The sequence below is a fragment of the Balaenoptera musculus genome, chromosome 2 (genome assembly GCF_009873245.2).
Source record: "Balaenoptera musculus isolate JJ_BM4_2016_0621 chromosome 2, mBalMus1.pri.v3, whole genome shotgun sequence".
In the NCBI taxonomy this organism is placed as follows: Eukaryota; Metazoa; Chordata; class Mammalia; order Artiodactyla; family Balaenopteridae; genus Balaenoptera; species Balaenoptera musculus.
The window spans coordinates 77362991-77385615 of NC_045786.1; the positions used below are offsets into that span (position 1 = coordinate 77362991).

General features: G+C 37.5%; 1 protein-coding gene across 6 annotated transcripts in view; it reads right to left on the minus strand.

The window, feature by feature from the left end:
- Positions 1 to 22625, minus strand: part of TEX9 (testis expressed 9) — a 247054-nt gene that overhangs the window by 59699 nt on the left and 164730 nt on the right. For all 6 annotated transcript variants that reach the window (XM_036842658.1, XM_036842657.1, XM_036842659.1 and 3 more), the window contains 5 exons: positions 14812 to 14860; positions 13373 to 13455; positions 11313 to 11491; positions 8238 to 8320; positions 7641 to 7814 (listed from right to left, as the gene is read on the minus strand). In XM_036842658.1, coding sequence (XP_036698553.1) covers positions 7641 to 7814; positions 8238 to 8320; positions 11313 to 11491; positions 13373 to 13455; positions 14812 to 14860 — 568 coding nt within the window. The remainder of the gene's footprint in view (positions 1 to 7640; positions 7815 to 8237; positions 8321 to 11312; positions 11492 to 13372; positions 13456 to 14811; positions 14861 to 22625) is intronic.

Consider the following 22625-nt stretch of genomic DNA (forward strand, 5'->3'; position numbering starts at 1 on the left):
TCCTTTTTTTGTGAGTGTATATGTATATGCTTCTGGGTGAGATTTTGTCTGTATAGCTTTGCTTTATAATAGCTTTATTTTACTTCACTATATTATATCCTCTTTCTTTCTTTCTTTCTATTTTTTCTCCCTTTTACTCTGAGCCGTGTGGATGAAAGGCTCTTGGTGCTCCAGCCAGGCATCAGGGCTGTGCCTCTGAGGTGGGAGAGCCAACTTCAGGACACTGGTCCACAAGAGACCTCCCAGCTCCACATAATACCAAACGGCAAAAATCTCTCAGAGATCTCCATCTCAACATCAAGACCCAGCTTCACTCAACGACCAGCAAGCTACAGTGCTGAACACCCTATGCCAAACAACTAGCAAGACAGGAACACAGCCCCATCCATTAGCAGAGAGGCTGCCTAAAATCGTAATAAGGCCACAGACACCCCAAAATACACCACCAGACGTGGACGTGCCCACCAGAAAGACAAGATCCAGCCTCATCCACCAGAACACAGGCACTAGTTCCCTCCACCAGGAAGCCTACACAACCCACTGAACCAACCTTAGCCACTGGGGACAGATACCAAAAACAACGGGAACTATGAACATGCAGCCTGTGAAAAGGAGACCCCAAACACAGTAAGATAAGCAAAATGAGAAGACAGAAAAACACACAGCAGATGAAGGAGCAGGGTCAAAACACACCAGACCTAACAAATGAAGAGGAAATAGGTAGTCTACCTGAAAAAGAATTCAGAATAATGATAGTAAGGATGATCCAAAAACTTGGAAATAGAATAGACAAAATGCAAGAAACATTTAACAAGGACGTAGAAGAACTAAAGAGGAAGCAAGCAACGATGAAAAACACAATAAATGAAATTAAAAATACTCTAGATGGGATCAATAGCAGAATAACTGAGGCAGAAGAACGGATAAGTGACCTGGAAGATAAAATGGTGGAAATAACTACTGCAGAGCAGGATAAAGAAAAAAGAATGAAAAGAACTGAGGACAGTCTCAGAGACCGCTGGGACAACATTAAACGCACCAACATTCGAATTATACGGGTCCCAGAAGAAGAAGAGAAAAAGAAAGGGACTGAGAAAATATTTGAAGAGATTATAGTTGAAAACTTCCCTAATATGGGAAAGGAAATAGTTAATCAAGTCCTGGAAGCACAGAGAGTCCCATACAGGATAAATCCAAGGAGAAACACGCCAAGACACATATTAATCAAACTGGCAAAAATTAAATATAAAGAAAACATATTAAAAGCAGCAAGGGAAAAACAACAAATAACACATAAGGGAATCCCCATAAGGTTAACAGCTGATCTTTCAGCAGAAACTCTGCAAGCCAGAAGGGAGTGGCAGGATATACTTAAAGTGATGAAGGAGAAAAACCTACAACCAAGATTAATCTACCCAGCAAGGATCTCATTCAGATTTGATGGAGAAATTAAAACCTTTACAGACAAGCAAAAGCGGAGAGAGTTCAGCACCACCAAACCAGCTTTACAACAAATGCTAAAGGAACTTCTCTAGGCAAGAAACACAAGAGAAGGAAAACACCTACAATAACAAACCCAAAACATTTAAGAAAATGGGAATAGGAACATACATATCGATAATTACCTTAAATGTAAATGGATTAAATGCTTCCACCAAAAGACACAGGCTGGCTGAATGGATACAAAAACAAGACCCATATATATGCTGTCTACAAGAGACCCACTTCAGACCTAGAGACACATACAGACTGAAAGTGAGGGGATGGAAAAAGATATTCCATGCAAATGGAAATCAAAAGAAAGCTGGAGTAGCAATTCTCATATCAGACAAAATAGACTTTAAAATAAAGACTATTACAAGAGACAAAGAAGGACACTATATAATGATCAAGGGATCGATCCAAGAGGAAGGTATAACAATTGTAAATATTTATGCACCCAACATAGGAGCACCTCAATACATAAGGCAAATACTAACAGCCATAAAAGGGGAAATCGACAGCAACACAATCATAGTAGGGGACTTTAACACCCCACTTTCACCAATGGACAGATCATCCAAAATGAAAATAAATAAGGAAACACAAGCTTTAAATGATACATTAAACAAGATGGACTTAATTGATATTTATAGGACATTCCACCCAAAAACAACAGAATACACTTTTTCTCAAGTGCTCATGGAACATTCTCCAGGATAGATCATATCTTGGGTCAGAAATCAAGCCTTGGTAAATTTAAGAAAATTGAAATCGTATCAAGTATCTTTTCCAACCACAACGCTATGAGACTAGATATCAATTACAGGAAAAGATCTGTAAAAAATACAAACACAGGGAGGCTACACAATACACTACTTAATAACGAAGTGATCACTGAAGAAATCAAAGGGGAAATCAAAAACTACCTAGAAACAAATGACAATGGAGACACGACGACCCAAAACCTACGGGACGCAGCAAAAGCAGTGCTAAGAGGGAAGTTTATAGCAATACAAGCCCACTTCAAGAAACAGGAAACATCTCGAATAAACAACGTAACCTTGCACCTGAAGCAATTAGAGAAAGAAGAACAAAAAAACCCCAAAGCTAGCAGAAGGAAAGAAATCATAAAGATCAGATCAGAAATAAATGAAAAAGAAATGAAGGAAACAATAGCAAAAATCAATGAAACTAAAAGCTGGTTCTTTGAGAAGATAAACAAAATTGATAAACCATTAGCCAGACTCATCAAGAGAAAAAGGGAGAAGACTCAAATCAATAGAATTAGAAATGAAAAAGGAGAAGTAACCACTGACACTGCAGAAATACAAAAGATCATGAGAGATTACTACAAGCAACTCTATGCCAATAAAATGGACAACCTGGAAGAAATGGACAGATTCTTAGAAATGCACAACCTGCCAAGACTGAACCAGGAAGAAATAGAAAATATGAACAGACCAATCACAAGCACTGAAATTGAAACTGTGATTAAAAACCTTCCAACAAACAAAAGCCCAGGACCAGATGGCTTCACAGGTGAATTCTATGAAACATTTAGAGAAGAGCTAACACCTATCCTTCTCAAACTCTTCCAAAATATTGCAGAGGGAGGAACACTCCCAAACTCATTCTACGAGGCCACCATCACCCTGATACCAAAACCAGACAAAGATGTCACAAAGAAAGAAAACTACAGGCCAATATCACTGATGAACATAGATGCAAAAATCCTCAACAAAATACTAGCAAACAGAATCCAACAGCACATTAAAAGGATCATACACCATGATCAAGTGGGGTTTATCCCAGGAATGCAAGGATTCTTCAATATACGCAAATCAATCAATGTGATACACCATATTAACAAATTGAAGGAGAAAAACCATATGATCATCTCAATAGATGCAGAGAAAGCTTTCGACAAAATTCAACACCCATTTATAATAAAAGCCCTGCAGAAAGTAGGCATAGAGGGAACTTTCCTCAACATAATAATGGTCATATATGACAAACCCACAGCCAACACTGTCCTCAATGGTGAAAAACTGAAACCATTTCCACTAAGATCAGGAACAAGACAAGGTTGCCCACTCTCACCACTATTATTCAACATAGTTTTGGAAGTGTTAGCCACAGCAATCAGAGAAGAAAAAGAAATAAAAGGAATCCAAATCAGAAAAGAAGAAGTAAAGCTGTCACTGTTTGCAGATGACATGATACTATACATAGAGAATCCTAAAGATGCTACCAGAAAACTACTAGAGCTAATCAATGAATTTGGTAAAGTAGCAGGATACAAAATTAATGCACAGAAATCTCTTGCATTTCTATACACTAATGACGAAAAATCTGAAAGTGAAATTAAGAAAACACTCCCATTTACCACTGCAACAAAAAGAATAAAATATCTAGGAATAAACCTACCTAAGGAGACAAAAGACCTGTATGCAGAAAATTATAAGACACTGATGAAAGAAATTAAAGATGATACAAATAGATGGAGAGATATACCATGTTCTTGGATTGGAAGAATCAACATTGTGAAAATGACTCTACTACCCAAAGCAATCTACAGATTCAATGTAATCCCTATCAAACTACCACTGGCATTTTCCACAGAACTAGAACAAAAAATTTCACAATTTGTATGGAAACACAAAAGACCCCGAATAGCCAAAGCAATCTTGAGAACGAAAAATGGAGCTGGGGGAATCAGGCTCCCTGCCTTCAGACTGTATTACAAAGCTACAGTAATCAAGACAGTTTGGTACTGGCACAAAAACAGAAATATAGATCAATGGAACAGGATAGAAAGCCCAGAGATAAACCCACGCACATATGGTCACCTTATCTTTGATAAAGGAGGCAAGCATATACAGTGGAGAAAAGACAGCCTCTTCAATAAGTGGTGCTGGGAAAATTGGACAGATACATGTAAAAGTATGAAATTAGAACACTCCCTGACACCATGCACAAAAATAAACTCAAAATGGATTAAAGACCTAAGTGTAAGGCCAGACATTATCAAACTGTTAGAGGAAAACATAGGCAGAACACTCTATGACATACATCACAGCAAGATTCTTTTTGACCCAGCTCCCAGAGAAATGGAAATAAAAACACAAATAAACAAATGGGACCTAATGAAACTTAAAAGCTTTTACACAGCAAAGGAAACCATAAACAAGACCAAAAGACAACCATCAGAATGGGAGAAGATATTTGCAAATGAAGCAACTGACAAAGGATTAATCTCCAAGATTTACAAGCAGCTCATGCAGCTCAATAACAAAAAAACGAACAACCCAATCCAAAAATGGGCAGAAGACCTAAATAGACATTTCTCTAAAGAAGATATACAGATGGCCAACAGACACATGAAAGAATGCTCAACGTCATTAATCATTAGAGAAATGCAAATCAAAACTACAATGAGATATCATCTCACACCGGTCAGAATGGCCATCATCAAAAAATCTAGAAACAATAAATGCTGGAGAGGGTGTGGAGGAAAGGGAACAGTCTTGCACTGTTGGTGGGAATGTAAATTGATACAGCCACTATGGAGAACAGTATGGAGGTTCCTTAAAAAACTACAAATAGAACTACCATATGGCATATACCCTGAGAAAACCATAGTTCAAAAAGAGTCATGTACCAAAATGTTCATTGCAGCTCTATTTACAATAGCCAGGACATGGAAGCAACCTAAATGTCCATCATCGGATGAATGGATAAAGAAGATGTGGCACATATATACAATGGAATATTACTCAGCCATAAAAAGAAATGAAATGGAGATATTTGTAATGAGGTGGATGGAGTTAGAGTCTGTCATACAGAGTGAAGTAAGTCAGAAAGAGAAAAACAAATACAGTATGCTAACACGTATATATGGAATCTAAGGAAAAAAAAAAAAAAAGGACATGAAGAACCTAGTGGCAAGATGGGAATAAAGACACAAACCTACTAGAGAATGGACTTGAGGATATGGGGAGGGGGAGGGGTGAGATGTGACAGGGTGAGAGAGTGTCATGGACATATATACACTACCAAATGTGAAATAGATAGCTAGTGGGAAGCAGCCGCATAGCACAGGGAGATCAGCTCCGTGCTTTGTGACCACCTAGAGGGGTGGGACAGGGAGGGTGGGAGGGAGGGAGATGCAAGAGGGAAGAGATATGGGGACATATGTATATGTATAACTGATTCACTTTGTTATAAAGCAGAAACTAACACACCATTGTAAAGCAATTATACTTCAATAAATATGTTTAAAAAATATATATATACACTCTAAAAAAAGAAAAAAAAAAAAGAAAAAGAGAAAGGACATAAAATAACTAGTGAGAAGGATTCAGAAGTAAGATAATAATAGCCTGAACCAAGAAGTGGCAATGGGAATTGAAAAGAAGAGATGAATGAAAACATTTAGAAGAAAGAAAACACAGGATTGGGTATCAGAGCCAAGAACAAGAAAAGAATCAAAGATGCAGGCAAGTTATGTGGACTACAGCAGTGACATGACCACAGCTTGGATGGATGATGACAAATGGTAAAGTGACAAATTAAAACAGTTGTTTCCCAGATATAACAGCTTGTTTTCTCTTAGACCACTTGCCTTTATTTCTTAGAGCAACAGAAACATAGTACAAACTATGTACGTAATTTTAAATTTCCTAGCAGTCACTTTAAGAAGAAATACGTAAAATAAATTTTATTACTATATTCACTTATCCCAGTATATCCAAAATATTATCATTTCAACATGTAACCATTAAAATATTAATGAGATTTTGCATCGTTTTTTGTATTTAATCTTCAAAATTTGATGTTGATTTACACTTACAGCATGTCACAAGTTGGACTAGCCACATATGAGTGGCTACCATTTTCGACAGCACAGGCTTAGACTATTAGATACTATAATTAATTTTTCTTTCCAGATGAGAAGGTCAACAAAATGTGGAATATCTATTCAATGTTACAGTCAACAACAAAAAGGAACAGACTACAACATGGATGAATCGCAAATGCATTATGCTAAGTGATCGGACTCAAGAAGCTACTATGTAATTCTATTCATATGACATTCTGGAAAAGGCCAAAATATAAGAATCAAAAACAGATCAGTGGTTGCCTGAGGTTGGGAGTAGGGAGAGGACTTGACTAAATTCACAGAGAAATTTTTTGGTATGATGAAAGTGTTCTGTATCTCAATTATGGTGATGGCTATGTGACTATGCATTTGTCAAAATTCATAATAGAACTGTATACAGTCATCCCTCAGTATCCACAGGGGATTGGTACCACCAATCTAACGTGTGTTGGTAGGATGTGGAGAAATTGGAACCCTTATATACTGCTGGTAGAAATGTAAAAATGGTATAGCTGGTTTGGAAAACAGCCTGCAGTTCCTCAAAAGGTTAAATGTAAGATTATAATTTACCAATTCTACTCCTAGGTATATACCCAAGAAAAACAAAAACATATATCTACACAAAAACTTGTACATGAATGTTCACAGCAGCATTATTCAAAACAGCCCAAAAGTAGAAACAACCCAAATGTCCATCAACTGATAAACAGATAAATAAAATGTATTACATCCATATACTCTATAAAAAAAGAATATTACTCTATAAAAAGCAATGGAGTGCTGATACATGCTACAATGTTGATGAACCCTGAAAACAATACTTAAAGTGAAAAATGTTGGTTACTAAGTATCACATACTGTATGATTCTACATATCCAGAAATGTCCAGAATAGGCAAATCTATCAAGACAGAAAATAAATGAGAAGTTGTCTAGGGCTGGAGGAGATTAGAGGAAGAGGGTAGAGGTACTAAGGCTACAGGGTACGGGGTGACTTTTTGGGTGATGAAAATATTCTAAACTTGATAGTGGTGATGGTTGCACAACTCTGTGAATACACTAAAAGCTACCAAATTGTATAAAGGGTGAGATGTATTGTTTGTGAATTATATCTCAATAAATCTGTTAAAAAATACTCTCCTAATAATGGGGGAAGAGTTTTTAGTATACACTAACAAAATAACTAAACAATGAAAAGTGGTATCTATGCAAACATGTAACTTATATGTTTTTGTGCATTTTGGCATTAGATTAGGAAAAAATAGCAAAATTATTACCCTTTCTACTGAAGACAACTGTTGCTGTAATCCATCACATTTTTTGCTTGCTTCTTCAAAAAGAGTTTTATACTTTTCTGTTTGAGACTGTTGCAAATTAATTGTCCGCTGCTGTCTCATACAATCTCCTTCAGAATTTTTCAGGTGAGACTTTAAATCCTGAATTTCATCCTCCTATAGTTATGAAATTATAGATTATATGGAAAAACATACATGATTTGGTATCAAAACATAAAGCAGAAAACATAAAGGAGCTTCGTATGATCTTTGATGAGCTATTTATACCCATTTCACTAAGAAAAACGAATTACATTCTATTTTCATCCTCAAAATGGAAGTCAGGTGTTTTATTTGCGCTTAATAGCTTACACTTGTAAGTCTAATACAGAGCATTCTAATTGCTAGCAAGTATTTAAAATTCTTCAGCTCTGTAAAAATTCAACATCTCAGAATAAAGTTCAGTATTTAAATTTCTGAATTTAAAAGTTAACTGTGAATTATACTTCAATGAAGCTATTTTTAAAATAAAATTGAAAACTGCTCCTAAAATGACTTTGAATATTACAGCATTTATTCTGAAAGATTTTAAAAACTTACCTTTTTATTGCATTCACATACAACATTATCCAATTCCTCCTGCATAACATGGAGTTTGGCCTTCAGAAATCTGATCTGTGCTTCTGTGTCAATTTAATAATAATATTTATTGTCTTTCACTGAATCTAAGATGCCATCACTTGTAAGACAGACTACTATTTTATGAGGGAAGAAAAGGCTCAAGATGGGAAGTCTAATAGGAGACCCCTGTTTGGGAACACTCAAGACACTACATACCCCTAATGTAGAGGTAAATGAAAAATCCATCCAACAGAAAGCAACTGTTACACTGGAACCAAGTAAAGAAAGAGGAAAAAAACAAAAACTTTTCCTGAGAATCGGAACCACAAGCCAAGTACTCACATAAGTTTGCAGACTGAATTCATACTTACCCAGGTGGTTCGAAACACCTCAAACAGAACTTAAAGTGGTCTCAGATCGGTAATGCCCCCAGGTGTTTGGCAGAAGTAAACACAGATCCTCTCTAGCAAAACTCAACTTCAATCCCAGCCATTGTAATTATAAAATGCCACTGACTGTAATACACATCCCAATTTCACAGATGTTAAAATGTAGTGACGTGTCTGAGAAGCAAAAAAATGCACTAACACCTTACTGCCGAAGCTTTCTCCCACAAACCCCTCACGAAGATCTACCTTTGGTATTTCATTGCTATCAAAAGTTCTTTATTCAATAATATCAGTAAATCTCTGAGGGTTTTAGGCCTATAAAAGTAAATAAAGTAAAAACTGAACTTAGAACTCACTCATAATTCATTCAATCATTCATTAAGAAGATATACATCAGGACTTCCCTGGTGGCACAGTGGTTAAGAATCCGCCTGCCAATGCAGGGAACACGGGTTCGAGCCCTGGTCCGGGAAGATCCCACATGCCGCGGAGCAACTAAGCCGGTGCACCACAACTACTGAGCCTGTGCTCTAGAGCCTGCGAACCACAACTACTGAGCCCACGTGCCACAACTACTGAAGGCCACGTGCGTAGAGCCCGTGCTCCACAATGAGAGAAGCCACCACAATGAGAAGCCCACGCACCGCAACGAAGAGTAGCCCCCACTCGCCGCCAACTAGAGAAAGATCGCGCCCAGAGGCAAAGATTGAACGCAGACAAAAATAAATAAATTAAAAAAAAAAAAAAGATATACATCAAGTCTCTACCATGTTCCAGGCATAATACGGATATTATAAGACAAGGTTTGCCCTCATGGAACTTATCTTGAGTAAACATTCTGAATAGCCTCTGAAAGTCATTAGGACAAATTCCGCAGAGCACAATAAATCTCCACACATACTTCCTGTTTCAAAGCTCTTCTTATGAAGTGTCCCCAGTGTTACATGGAGCCAATGAACAATGGTTGGCTCTAACCCCACCTAGCTTTTTCCAGCCTCAACTCTCCTTCTAGCTTCTCATGTAACTCCAGGTTAGCAGAGGACAGAAGGGAAATGATAAACTTAAAAGTGTGAAAAAAAAAAAAGAAGTGTGAAGTTTGCAGTAGTTGGTCTCTAGGGGGAAAGAAGGAAGAAGCAATGGGAGAGCATGACTTTTCGCATCTCTTTTTCTCCCCAGCTCTAACCTCGGTAGTATCATCAAGGATTTGAGTGCTCTGTCTCTGTTGGTCCACAGCATTAACCTCCCCACCCACCCCACTCCAACTTTAGTCTTATAAAGCAGTCTGTGCTCCTAAACTACTTTCTTATTGTTTCCTCCCACACATAACCCAGCCATTCTAGGCAATCATGTGGAATAAGTGAAAACTCCCCTAAAAGGGGAGACACCTTGGCCAAAGATTCTGAAAAGGGAAGACAGGGATGCAAAGTGGCAGAGAGGTCATTCAGCATTAAGAAAAAAAGCAGTAATTTAAGGTAGTCTGTGCTGGTTCCCATACTGGGAGGAGGACCTTTGTTAACAAGGCTACGGGTGACTGAGAACTGAGGAACAGCCAACATCTGACCATTGCATCCCTGAAGGTATCTTAACAGAGGCATGAAGGTTAACTCTTTGCTTCACTTACCTTTGTTGCTAACAATTAGCCCCAGAAAGCTTGGATAGGTCAGTAAATGTAATAAATGCATAAATGAATTAATCTGCATTTATGACTAACTACCATGTAGCACAATAATCATTATACATGTAAATCATCGTGATTTTCACAGAATCAGAGAATTTTAAGGGTAAACTTCATGATCATCAAATACAAATTGCCACATTTTCAAGTGAAGAAATTGCTATTACAGAGAGGCTAAAGCGGTTTGCCTGAACCTACAATTAATTATAGTTCAGCATTAACTATGTTCATATACACTCGACTCAACTGTCTTTTTTTAAATTTATAATAGCATAGGTGGCTCCTCATAAATTCAACAATTTTAGAGGCACTACTGGTAACTAACATGTTTTTGATGATCTAGACTAACTATTATTTTTCTAGTGGTATGCAGAGAATGAATTTATAAGAAAGAAAATAATATTCATTAGAAAATTCATTATTTTACCTGATGCTACATCAATAATTCATTTATCCTTTAACATGTGTTGATTTAACACACAATAAAGAGAATTCAGTAACATTAAATGGAAGGAATTCAAAGAAAAATGGTTTTTAAAAATTTATTTCAATGTTTTAATGCTAAGCTATGGGGTATTTAACTTATTTGAAAAGTGGTCAGTGAAACCAATACCTGATAGTTCTTTTTTTTTTTTTCTTTTCTCTCTCTCTCTCTCTTTTTTTTTTTAGCCACACCACACGGCTTGTGGGATCCTAGTTCCCCGACCTGGGATTGAACCCAAGGCCACGTCAGTAAAAGCACCAAGTCCTAACCACTGGACCACAAGGGAACTCCCCAGATAGTTCTTTTTAATTTTACTTTTTATAATGGAAAACATCAAACATATACAACAGTAGTGAGATGAGTTCAATGAAACCCTACTCACCCATCATCCATTTTCAACAATTATTGACTCAAAACTAATTTTATTTCATTAAACAAATGCAAGACATCACTACATTTTCTAAATAACTGTGATATAAGATAAAAATAAACAAAAAACAACCTACCTGTTCCAATGTCTTCACTAACACCACAAAAAATACCATCATCTATATAATCAGGTAAGCCTTCTTCTTCCAGTTGCCCTTCAATTTTGCTAATTGTTTTTGCAAGAGAAAAGTCTGAGAAATCCTCTGGAATGGCAACATCGTTGGCAGTTTGTACATCAGAGTATTTCAATTTTACTCTACAAAAAAACACATATAGGCACATTATATATTGTATACATATAATATAAAAAGGAGATATGACTCCCAGATATGACTTTTATCCAAATAAAAAAGCAGATCAAAATTATTATAAATTTTAAATTTATGATGAGATCTACAATTGATACTTTCAAGGACTATATTACAAGAGACTTAGTAGACTTTCAATCTTTATGAATCACACAACCACTGAGCTAGAGGAGGCTTTATGAGGCCACTTAGACATGGCCAGTGTAAAAAATTAATAAACAGAAGCCTCAATTAAACAGTCAGCGGACCAGAAGGGGGAGCTCTCACACCCTGAGACAACAGCAGAGCCCCGCGGTGTGAAGGAAGGCTCCTCTTCACTCCTGGCAACAAGTCAGGTAATGAAAAGCCTTTGTTTACTCTAGCCCTCCCAACTTCCTTTTTCTCTCTATAAGAGTTCTCCTTGCCGTGCTGTGTGGGGACTTGCCCGTGGCTCACCATCGCTGCAGACCCTGAAGTGCAATATTCTGCTGATCCCGAATAAACCCATTTTTTTGCTGGAGAATTATTTGTTCTAGGTCAACACTCCCAAACAAGTGAACATCAAAACTAAGAGTACTGAACTTGGCCTCCTAGGTGAAATCCAGCCTGTGGCTTTTAATTTTACATGCTGCTGGAGTAGAACTGTACAATTTGATTATCACTCTAGTCATAATTCTGCAAACACTGAAGAATAATACCTCTTAAGAAAGAATTACAGAGTGAACAGTTCTTAGCTCAAACTCTTTTTTCCACCTAAAGAAACATATTTTAAGCAGGATCAAAGTTTACCAAAAAGTTGATTTTTTTTTTCTTTAATGAAGTAAGGGGAGAAATATGAAATGAAAGCCACTTCTAAAGGCGTTGAGGAATGGGCCAGGCCTAACCCATCAAGTTTGCTTCTGAAAGCCTTACTTTTAACTTTTTACTTACTTTAAAGCCTAACTTACTTTTAACACAGAAGCAAATGCTTTAGAATTCTTTTGGAAAAAGAACATTTTATTTAAAAAGTAAACTTGAAGTCTGAAAATAAGATAACCCTTTCCAGTTATGTAGGTATGTACAGTACTTATGTATGTACAGTACTTATGTATGTAACATATGTTCTCTTCTATCAATTTTAGTTTTTTTCTTCCTTATCCTTTCACCCTATTTTTTTTGTCTCTTTTGTTCAAAAAACAAAAACTTTAGCCAATTAAAAGACACAAGGATTAACAAAGATTTTTCTAGAATTATAATGCAATTATCAGTTTGGGTAAGCAATAGACATAAATTTAACAATTTACTGTGAATTAGAAGCTGGTTGGTACCATCCACTCCAGGTGTGACCCTCCTTTTCTAGAAAGTCTACTATCCTAAAGAACCTCTTGGGTCCCCTTTTTATGCTTAAAGTACTAAAAACAGTCTTGAATTCTTTCTCACCAAAAACAATAGGATGTAAATTATAACTATACTATAGTTTTATTGAGAGCATGCCAAAATCATTCTGTATCTCAATATATAAAATAATGCATGGTGTTCAAAAAGTATAAGTCTATTTGAGAGAACTAGGCAGAGAAAGACATCTAGGTTCTAGTTTCCGATCTAAGAAAATATCTAGCTAAAAATAACATTTAAAAAATTTGAAATGTGGCAATTTTTCTTAAGAGAACAATACAAAATGTTCATTAACTGTTGCAAGACATTTCTGATTAGAAGATGTTTTAAATTATTAAATGTGGAGAAGAAATACAGAGTACAATTTTGTATATTTTGGGTATAAAAAGATCTGGAGAAACAGAACTTATTAAGAACAATGATAGTATAAATTATAAAATTAAAAAAAAAGTAATACTGTAAAAACTGTACTATACCTTGAATTTGATTTCCTTCCTTTACTTGCAGAGTGTAATTTGTTTTGAACTTTGCTTATTGGATCAACGTTTTTGGTCTTTGGCTACATGAAAAGAATTTAAATGATTAATTAATTAGACTCTAATCACTTGCCAAGGAAGGAAATTGTGTAATACACAGAATTGCTAGATTGCTACACAGAAGAATTCCTATTTTCAGAGAATTAATCAAGTTATATTTTAAGGAATCCAAAATTGTATACCTGGAAAAGACCTAGTTATTACTAGGACCAAGAGATTTAAAGATAAGAAAATGAGTCCCAAAGATTCAAGGATATTCAACTAGTTAGCGGCATGTTAAACTGGATGTTCTGATTCACAGAATTTAATTCTCCTCACCGATTATTCTTCAGATAGGCCTCCACGTATACTACTCCTTAGGTCTAGATTCCCATGGATAGGGAATTTGTACATCCCAGTGTGCCCAGCAGCTGGAATCTCTACACACTGTAAATATTTAAATGAATAAATAAACCTTCCCAATCACCTTCTTTGTATATTGAACACTTTTCTTTTTCAGATCTTCTATCTAGTAAATTTGGGCTTTGGAGAGAAAACTTAATTTCACTTAGAATTTTTCCAATGTATCTCCAAATTGTTCAGTGAAATTATGAGACAAAAAAGGATTCAATTCATTTTACGAGCAACATTTCATAAAGACATCCCTTCTGAATATCAAGGCTAATATTCTATTTCTAGCTATTACTGGAAGGCATGCTGTGGGCCCTGGGACCTGCTCCCTTCAAGCTAGTGGGAGGCTGGTGGGACTGGTTGCCTCTACCCCCTAGGCCAGTGCACTGTCACAGGGTAGAGGTGACCAGTGGTGGGGGAAGGGTGCCCAGCCAGAATTAGCTGGAGTGCACTGGGTGAGCATCCTGGGTTTTGTAGACAACAGGCAAGCCCAGCAAATATGAAAGCATCTTCCAGGGCAGCACGGGAAGCAGGCAGGTTGGGGCTGAAGTGCCCACAAGGGGAGCACGGAGAAGCCCAAGGAAAGGGGGTAGGAAGGATGGAGAGGAGGCCGCTTGTGGGGTAGCAGGGATACACACCCAGCTTCGTGAGCCCAAGGGGTGGGGTGCTTCTGGGGTTTGGGTTTCTTTTTCAGAGGGGCCGAGGCCAGCAGAGCTGGCCTGGGGAGCTCTTTGGGGGAGGGCCTGCCTGCCCACCTCATCCTTCTTTCCAGAAATGTTGCAGGAGTGACATGTGCCAGCTGCCCACTCACAGGCAGGGGCCCTGGAGTTCTTGTGGCTCAGGAAAAGCATTTTAAAGAAAACACCCCCTACCCTACCCACAATAAACACAATAAAAGTGAGAATAATAAATACAAAAAGAGAAAAATCTAAAAAACAACCTAAATTCTACAGAATATAATCACATTCACATAAAGTTTGATTTCATACCTTAGTTTCTGAACGTAAATGAACTGTCCCTTCAGACAATAATGGACGTCTACAGATAAAAAGTAAACACCATATATTAATAATAAATGATGCTAAACCGAGACATATTAAAACTAATTGTTAATTAATTAATTGTAGTTTGGATCTCCGTGAAATTACATACCATCTGTAAGTCCTTAGGCAATCTACTGAACTTCTCTAAGCTTCAGTTTCCTCATTTTTTAAAATGAGGACAGTAATATTTATTTCAAAATAATACTTTGAGAATTAAATGAGATAAAATAGGTAAAAGGTTTACATTGTGTCTGACTGGTATAAGCTTCCAATTATTAGTATTTTATAACTTACCTTATTCTTCAAATTATAGATTTCTAATACTTACATGTAAAAAGATATTATATAATAACAGATCCACATACACTATCCAAGAAAAATGGCATTCTCCCGATTTCAAGCTATTATACAAAGCTATAGTAATCAAAACAGTATGGTATTGGCATGAAAACAGACACATAGATCAATGCAGCAGAATACAGAGCCCAGAAATAAACTCACTCATATAAGCTCAATTAATTTATGACAAAGGAGCTAAGAATATACAATGGGGAAAGGATAGTTTCTTCAATAAATGGTGCTGGGAAAAATGGATAGCCACATGTAAAAAAAAGAAAATGGACTGTTATCTTATATCATACATAAAAATAAACTCAAATGGATTAAACATTTGAATGTAAAACCTGAAACCATAAAGCTCCTAAAAGAAAAATATAGGTGGCTAGCTCCTCGACATCAGTCTTAGTGATTATTTTTTTGGATTTGACACCAAAACCAAAGGCAACAAAAGCAAAAATAAATACATGGGACTACATCAAACTAAAAAGCTTCTGCACAGCAAAGGAAAGCATCAACAAGACTAAAGGTAATTTACTGAATGGGACAAAATATTTGCAAATCATGTATCTGATACAGGGTTACTATCAAAAATATATTTTAAAAATCTCATAAAAGTCAATTAAAAAAAAAAACCAACAAACAATTGGATTTAAAAATGGGCAAAAGTGAAACAGACATTTTCCCAAGAGGACAAATAGATTGCCAACAGATGCATGAGAAGAAGCTCAACATCACTAATCATCAGGGAAATGTAAATCAAAACAACAATGAGCTATCATCTCACACCTGTAAGAATGGCTATTATCAAAAGATAAGAGATAACAAATGCTAGCAAGGCTGTGGAGAAAAGGGAACCCTTGCACACTGTTGGTGGGAACATAATTTGGTACACCCTCTATGGAAAACAGTATGGAGGTTCCTCAAAAATTAAAAACAGAGGGGGGAGGAGTCAAGATGGTGGTGTGGAAAGACACAAAGTTAGTGTCTCCCCACAACTAGGGCACCTGCCGGCTGCTGGTGGGGGACTCTGACCCCCAAGGAGATAGGAGGAACCCCAGAGTGAACCAGTAGGACGTAGGGGGACCGAGGTGGGAGGAGAAGTGGAGGCCAGACAAGATCGGTGCCCCTGAGGCCAGGGAGATCACGAGAAGCAGGTGGGAGGGACTCCCCGGGAAGAGGAACAGCGGGAGAGGAGTGGAGGGTGATCACCTGGCCCACTCAGGCCAGGGAGGCTGCTGAGCTCCCAGGCCGATCCCCTGCCCTCCAAGCCCCCTTGAGGCTGCATGGGTCCTTGTGGGCATAGGAGGAAGGCCAGGGAGATCAGGAGAGGCAGGTGGGAGGGGCCCTGTGGGAGGCACCCTGCAGGAGGAGCAGGAGAGTAGCCGATGGTGTTTGCCTCACCCACTTGGGCCCAGGACGCCTGCTGAGCTCCCAGGTCCATCTCCTGCCCTCCAAAGCCCCCATCCAGGTCACGTGGGTCTTGGGGGCATAGGAAGGAGGCCAAGGGGAGAACAGGAGAGACAGGTGGGAGGGGCCCTCCCAGACCCCAGACTGGAGGAGCAGGAGAGGAGAGGCGGCTGTTTGGGCTGCTCAATCAAGCCCAGGAAGCCTGCTGGGCTCCCAGATGAGGTCCCCTGCACTCTGAGACCAGGGGTGGGGGTCATGCCTGGGCCCCTTCTGTTCCTTGAATCTAAGCCCCACCCCACCCCCAAAGCCCCCAGAGCCTTTTCCAGCCCTGTGGGTCCTGAGCATTGGCCCCGCCCACTGCCCAAACCTCACCCTTGCTTAGGCCCTGCTCTCCACAGCTAAGGCCTTCCCCCCCCCTTTTTTTTTTTCTTCTTTTCCCTCCTCCTCTTTTTACTATTGTGGTACTGATGTACCTTCTGGTTGTTGATTCATTTACTTATATTTTTTTATATTCTTCCTAACATATCTGTTAGTTTCCTAGTCTGATTTTATTTTTTATTTTGTTATTGTTCTTTTTTTTCATTTCTGCCCCAGGTGGCTTGCGGGATCTCGGTTCACGAGCCTGGGGTCAGGCCGAAGCTCCTGCGGAGGGAGCTCTGAGTCCAAACCACTGCACACTAACAGAGAAACTCAGACCCCAGGGAACACTGATCCGAGTGAGGTCTCTTGGAGTTCATCATCTCAACATCAAGACCCAGCTCTACCCAACAGCCTACAAACTCCAGAGTTGGAAGCCTCAGGCCAAACAACCAGTAAGACAGAAAAACAATCCCACTCATAAAAAAAAAAAAAAAAAAAAAAGGGACAGCAAAAAATATCACACAGATGAAGGAGCAAGGTAAAAACCTACAAGGCCAAATAAATGAAGAGGAAATAGGCAATTTACATGAAAAAGAATTCAGAGTAATGACAGTAAAGATGATCCAGAATCTCGGAAATAGAATGGAGGCACGGCCTGAGAAAATACAAGAAATATTTAACAAAGATCCAGAAGAACTAAAGAACAAACAAAGAGAGATGAACAACACGATAACTGAAATGAAAAATACACTAGAAGGAATCAAAAACAGAATAACTGAGGCAGAAGAATGAAGAAGACAAAATGGTGGAAATAACTGCCGAGGAGCAGAATAAAGAAATAAGAATGAAAACAATGGAAGACAATCTCAGAGACCTCTGGGACGACACTAAACACACCAACATTTGAATTATAGTGGTCCCAGAAGAAGAGAAAAAGAAAGGGTCTGAGAAAATATTTGAAGAGATTATAGTTGAAAAATTCCCAAACATGGGAAAGGAAATAGTCACCCAAGTCCGGGAAGCACAGAGAGTCCCATATAGGATAAACCCTAGGAAAAACACATCAAGACACATATTAATCAAACTAACAAATATTAAATTCAACAAAAAATATTAAAAGCAACAAGGGAAAAACAAAAAATAGCATAAAAAGGAATCCCCATAAGGTTATCAGCTGATTTTTCAGTGGAAACTCTGAAGGCCAGAAGGGAGTGGCAGGATATACTTAAAGTGATGAAAGAGAAAAACCTACAACCAAGATTACTCTACCCAGCAAGGATCTCACTCAGATTCGATGGAAAAGTCAAAAGCTTTTCAGACAAGCAAAAGCTAAGAGAATTCAGCAGCACCAAACCAGCTTTACAACAAATGCTAAAGAAACTTCTCTAAGAGAGAACACAAGAGAAGAAAAAGACCCACAAAAACAAACCCAAAACAATTAAGAAAATGGTAACAGGAACATACATGTTGATAATAACCTTCAATGTAAATGGATTAAATGCCCCAACCAAAAGACACAGACTGGCTGAATGGATGCAAAAACAAGACCCATATATATGCTGTTTACAAGAGACCTACTTCAGACCTAGGGACACATACAGACTGCAAGTGAGGGGGTGGAAAAAGATATTCCATGCAAATGGAAATCAAAAGAAAGCTGGAGTAGCAATTCTCATATCAGACAAAATGGACTTTAAAATAAAGATTATTACAAGAGACAAAGAAGGACACTACATAATGATCAAGGGATCATTCCAAGAAGAAGATATAACAATTATAAATATATATGCACCCAACTTAGGAGCACCTCAATACATAAGGCAAATGCTAACAACCATGAAAGGAGAAATCGACAGTAACATAATAACAGTAGGGGATTTTACACCCACTTATACCAATGGACAGATCATCCAAACAGAAAATAAATAAAGAAACACAAGCTTTAAATGACACAATAGACCAGATAGATCTAATTGATATTTACAGAACATTCCACTCAAAAGTGGCAGAATACACTTTCTTCTCAAGTGCACATGGAACATTATCCAGGATATATCACATCTTGGGTCACATATCAAGCCTTGAAAAATTTAAGAAAACTGAAATTGTATCAAGCATCTTTTCTGACCACAACGCTATGAGATTGGAAATCAGTTACAGGAAAAAAACTGTAAAACACACAAATACATGGAGGCTAAACAGTGCGCTACTAAATAACCAAGAGATTACTGAAGAAATCAAAGAAGAAATAAAAAATACATGGAAACAAATGACAACAAAAACATGACGACCCAAAACCTATGGGATGCAGAAAAAGCAGTTCTAAGAAGGACGTTGAGAGCAATTCAATCTCACCTCAAGAAACAAGAAAAATCTCAAATAAACAATCTAAACCTACACTTAAAACAACTAGAGAAAGAAGAACAAAGAAAACCTAAAGTCAGTGGAAGGAAAGAAATCATAAAGATCAGAGTAGAAATAAATGAAATAGAAATAAGAAAACAATAGCAAAGATCAATAAAACTAAAAGCTGGTTCTTTGAGAAGGTAAACAAAATTGAGAAACCATTAGCCAGACTCATCAAGAAAAAAAGGGAGAGGATGCAAATCAGTAAAATTAGAAATGAAAAAGGAGAAATCACAACTGACACTGCAGAAATACAAAGGATTATAAAAGACTACTACAAACAACTATATGCCAATAAAATGGACAACCACAAAGAAACGGACAAAATCTTGGAATGGCACAATTTCCCAAGACTGAACCAGAAAGAATTAAACAGACCTATCACAAGTAATGAAATTGAAACTGTAATTAAAAATCTTCCAATAAACAAAAGTCCAGGACCAGATGGCTTCACAGGTGAATTCTATCAAACATTTAGAGAAGGGCTAACACACATCCTTCTCAAACTCTTCCAAAAAATTGCAGAGGAAGGAACATTCCCAAACTCATTCTATGAGACCACCATCACTGTGACACCAAAACCAGACAAAGATACTACAAAAAAAGAAAATTACAGACCAATATCACTGATGAATATAGATGCAAAATTCCTCAACAAAATACTAGCAAACAGAATCCAACAACACATTAAAAGGATCATACACCATGATCAAGTGGGTTTTATCCCAGGGATGCAAGGATTCTTCAATATACACAAATCAATCAATGTGATACACTATATTAACAAATTAAAGAATAAAAACCATATGATCATCTCAATAGATGCAGAAAAAGCTTTTGACAAATTCAACACCCATTTATGATAAAAACTCTCCAGAAAGTGTGCATAGAGGGAACCTACCTCAACATAATAAAGGCTATATATGACAAACCCACAGCAAACATCATTCTCAAGGGTGAAAAACTGAAAGCATTTCCTCTAAGATCAGGAACAAGACAAGGATGCCCACTCTCGCCACTATTATTCAACATAGTTTTGGAAGTCCTAGCCATGGCAATCAGAGAAGAAAAAGAAATAAAAGGAATACAAATTGGAAAAGAAGAAGTAAAACTGTCATTATTTTTTGATGACACAATACTATACATAGAAAATCTTAAAGATGTCACCAGAAAACTACTAGAACTAATCAATGAATCTGGTAAGGTTGCAGGATACAAAATTAATACACAGAAATCTCTGGCATTCCTATACACCAACAACAAAAAATCAGAAAGAGATATTAAGGAAACACTCCCATTTACCATTGCAACAAAAAGAATAAAATACCTAGGAATAAGCCTGCCTAAAGAGGCGAAAGACTTGTACTCAGAAAACTATAAAACACTGATGAAAGAAATCAAAGATGACACAAAGAGATGGAGAAATATACCATGTTCTTGGATTGGAAGAATCAATATTGTGAAAATGACTATACTACCCAAAGCAATCTACAGATTCAATGCAATCCCTATCAAACTACCAATGGCATTCTTCACAGAATTAGAACAAAAAATCTTACAATTTGTATGGAAACACAAAAGACCCCGAATAGCCAAAGCAATCTTGAGAAAGAAAAACAGAGTTGGAGAAATCAGGCTCCCCAACTTCAAACTATACCACAAAGCTACAGTAATCAAGACAGTATGATACTGGCAGAGAAACAGAAATATAAATCAATGGTACAGGATAGAATGCCCAGAGATAAACCCACACACATATGGGCACCTAATTTACAACAAAGGAGGCATGAACATACAATGGAGAAAAGACAGCCTCTTCAATAAGTGGTGCTGGGAAAACTGGACAGCTACATGTAAAAGAATGAAATTAGAACACTACCTAACACCATACATAAAAATAAACTCCAAACGGATTAAAGACTTAAATATAAGACTAGACACTATAAAACTTTTAGAGCAAAATATAGGAAAAACACTCTTTGACATAAACCACAACAAGATCTCTTTTGACCCATCTCCTAGAATAACAGAAATAAAAATCAACAAATGGGACTTAATTAAACTTAAAAGCTTTTGCACAGCAAAGGAAACCATAAACCAAAAGACAACCCTCAGAATGGGAGAAAATATTTGCAAATGAAACAACAGACAAAGGATTAATCTCCAAAATATACAAACAGCTCATGGAGCTCAATATCAAAAAAACAAACAATCCAGTTAAAAAATGGGCAGAAGACCTAAATAGACATTTCATCAAGGAAGACATACAGATGGCCTAGAGGCACATGAAAGATGCTCAACATCACTAATTATTAGAAAACATGCAAATGAAAACTACAATGAGGTATTGCCCCATGCTGGTCAGAATGGCCATTATCAAACAAGCTAGAAACAATAAATGCTGGAAAGGGTGTGGTGAAAATGGAACCTTCCTACACTGTTGGTGGGAGTGTAAATTGATACAACCACTATGGAAAACAGTATGGAGGTTCCTAAAAAAACTAAAAATGGAACTACTATATGACCCAGCAATCCCACTGCTGGGTATATACCCTGAGAAAACCATAATTCAAAAAGAGACATGCACCACAATGTTCACTGCAGCACTACTTACAATAGCCAGGACATGGAAACAACCTAAGTGTCCATTGACAGAGGGATGGGTAAAGAAGATGTGGCACATATATACAATGGAATATTACTCAGCCATAAAAAGAAACGAAATTGAGTTATTTGTAGTGAGGTGTATGGACCTAGAGTCTGTCATACAGAGTGAAGTAAGTCGGAAAGAGAAAAACAAATACCGTATGCTAATGCATATATATGGAATCCAAAAAAAAAAAATGGTACTGATGAACCTAGTTGCAGGGCAGAAATAAAGAGGCAGACATAGAGAATGGACCTGATGACATGGGGTAGGAGGGCAAAGCTGGGGTGAAGTGAGAGTAGCATCAACATATATACACTACCGAAAGTAACACAGTTGGCTGGTGGGAAGCAGCAGCATAGCACAGGGAGATGGGTTCGGTGCTATGTGATGACCTAGAGGGGTGGGATAGGGAGGATGGGAGGGAGGCTCAAGAGGGAGGGGATATGGGGACATGTGTATGCATATGGCTGATTCACTTTGTTGTGCAACAGAAACTAACACGGTATTGTGAAGCAATTATATGCCAATAAAGATCTATTAAAAAAAAAAAGGAAAAAGAAAAAATATATTAAAAACAGAACAGTCATATGATCCAGCA